Source organism: Lepidothrix coronata, unplaced genomic scaffold (genome assembly GCF_001604755.1).
Source record: "Lepidothrix coronata isolate B3197 unplaced genomic scaffold, Lepidothrix_coronata-1.0 Scaffold369, whole genome shotgun sequence".
In the NCBI taxonomy this organism is placed as follows: Eukaryota; Metazoa; Chordata; class Aves; order Passeriformes; family Pipridae; genus Lepidothrix; species Lepidothrix coronata.
Window position 1 is genome coordinate 269779 of NW_016690549.1, and position 1566 is coordinate 271344.

Sequence of the window (1566 nt, forward strand, 5' to 3'; positions counted from 1 at the left end):
ATTTTTTCCCCCCTGATTTTTTCCCCCCTGATTTTTTCCCCCGGTTCCCCCTCTCACACCTGCACTGTTTAACTCCCGCTCCAGCTGTCCAGGATAACTGACCTTTTCCAGGACACAGCTGAGACACACGGCCCTAAACCATCTTTATGTCCCTCTCGGGGCATCCCGCGGCCTGTTGGCAGCAGGATATTTCGGGAGCTCGTTCCCAAACCTGCAGGGAGCTGCTTCCTTGGCAAGCAGGGTGGGATACAGAGGAAAACCCCTCAGGAAAACAGAGGGAGCCCGCTGGGACGGGGCGGATCTCGCCCACCATCCCCACCTCGCTGCCCCGGGGAGGAGGGTGGTGTCGGTGAGGGGGTCTGACTGTGGGGCCAGGGAGCGAGGAGGAGCATTCCCGGAGCTTCCCGCGTGTCCGTGTGTTGCAGCAAGAGATGCAGCGGTACCGGGAGGTGTGTTACTACATGCTCTTCGCGCTGGCCGCCTACGGCTGGCCCATTTACCTCATGAGGAAGCCCACGTGTGGACTCTGTCGCCTGGCCAGATCCTGCTCGTGAGTGCCCCCTCCACCCTCAGCCCCATATCCCTCCTCCTCATCCCCCCACCCCGGTAGAAATCCCCTGGATCTCCCCCCGGACTTAGAAATCCCCATTCCCCGTATTTGTGTCATCGCTTGCTCCCCATCCCTTCTCTGCTCCTTCTCTGCTCCTTCTCTGCTCCTTCTCTGCTCCTTCTCTGCTCCTTCTCTGCTCCTTCTCTGCTCCTTCTCTGCTCCTTCTCCCGTCTCTCCGTGCCTCCTATTCCTAAGGCTTCCCAGATCCCTTCCATCTTGTAAACAAACCCCCTCGCCCTCTGCTCCGTCCTCTCCGGTGCCAGCTGGAACAGCCAGTGGGGAGATCCCACCTGGCACGAAACCCAGTCCCAAAGAACTTCTTGGAGCTCAAAAAACCTGATTTCTCACCCGTCGGGGCGTTGAAATTTGGATCCTGATTAAAACACTTCCAGGATTTGGGCTGTGCTCTCTCCCACTAGTTGGATTTTTCCAGCTCGGGATTCAAGTGCTTGCCACAATTCCGTCCCCAGATGCAATTTGGGGATGAGCTTTTGGCAACTTCTGGGCTCTTGGGAGGAATTTAATTCCTTGGGAATACTTTTATTTGCGAGAAGGAAAGAGGGAAGATCAATCTGTGCTTTTCATTCTGTTCTGGGCTGATTCCAGACCTGCTCTTCTGCCGTAAATAAACCCGGAGCTCAGGAAATGCTCCAGTGTGTCTGTGTAGTATCCCTTGAGGAGCTATCCCTTGGATTCCTCGGGAACTGCTTGTGCTGGAGCTCTCTCTGGTGCTCGGCAGGAAAACTACACCTGATCCCGATGTCCTTTTGTTGGCTGAGAGGGGGAATTTAGTGGTTTCACCCTTCGCTCGGCGCTAGTCTGGAGGAAGCCGGCGTGGCTCGGAGGGGAACTGCACCCCGAATCCAGCCCTTTCCCCTCAGAGCTGTGCTCTCCCAGCAGGTGCTGCTGCTCTGGATCCAGCCCTTTCCCCTCAGAGCTGTGCTCTCCCAGCAGGT

At 56.8% G+C, this 1566-nt stretch overlaps 1 protein-coding gene across 1 annotated transcript in view; it reads left to right on the forward strand.

Moving 5' to 3' along the window:
• DAGLA (diacylglycerol lipase alpha) overlaps window positions 1-1566 on the forward strand; it is a 53951-nt gene that overhangs the window by 30722 nt on the left and 21663 nt on the right. The window contains exons 9-10 of the mRNA XM_017838934.1: window positions 376-550; window positions 1508-1564. Of these exons, the coding sequence (XP_017694423.1) occupies window positions 376-550; window positions 1508-1564 (232 nt within the window). The remainder of the gene's footprint in view (window positions 1-375; window positions 551-1507; window positions 1565-1566) is intronic.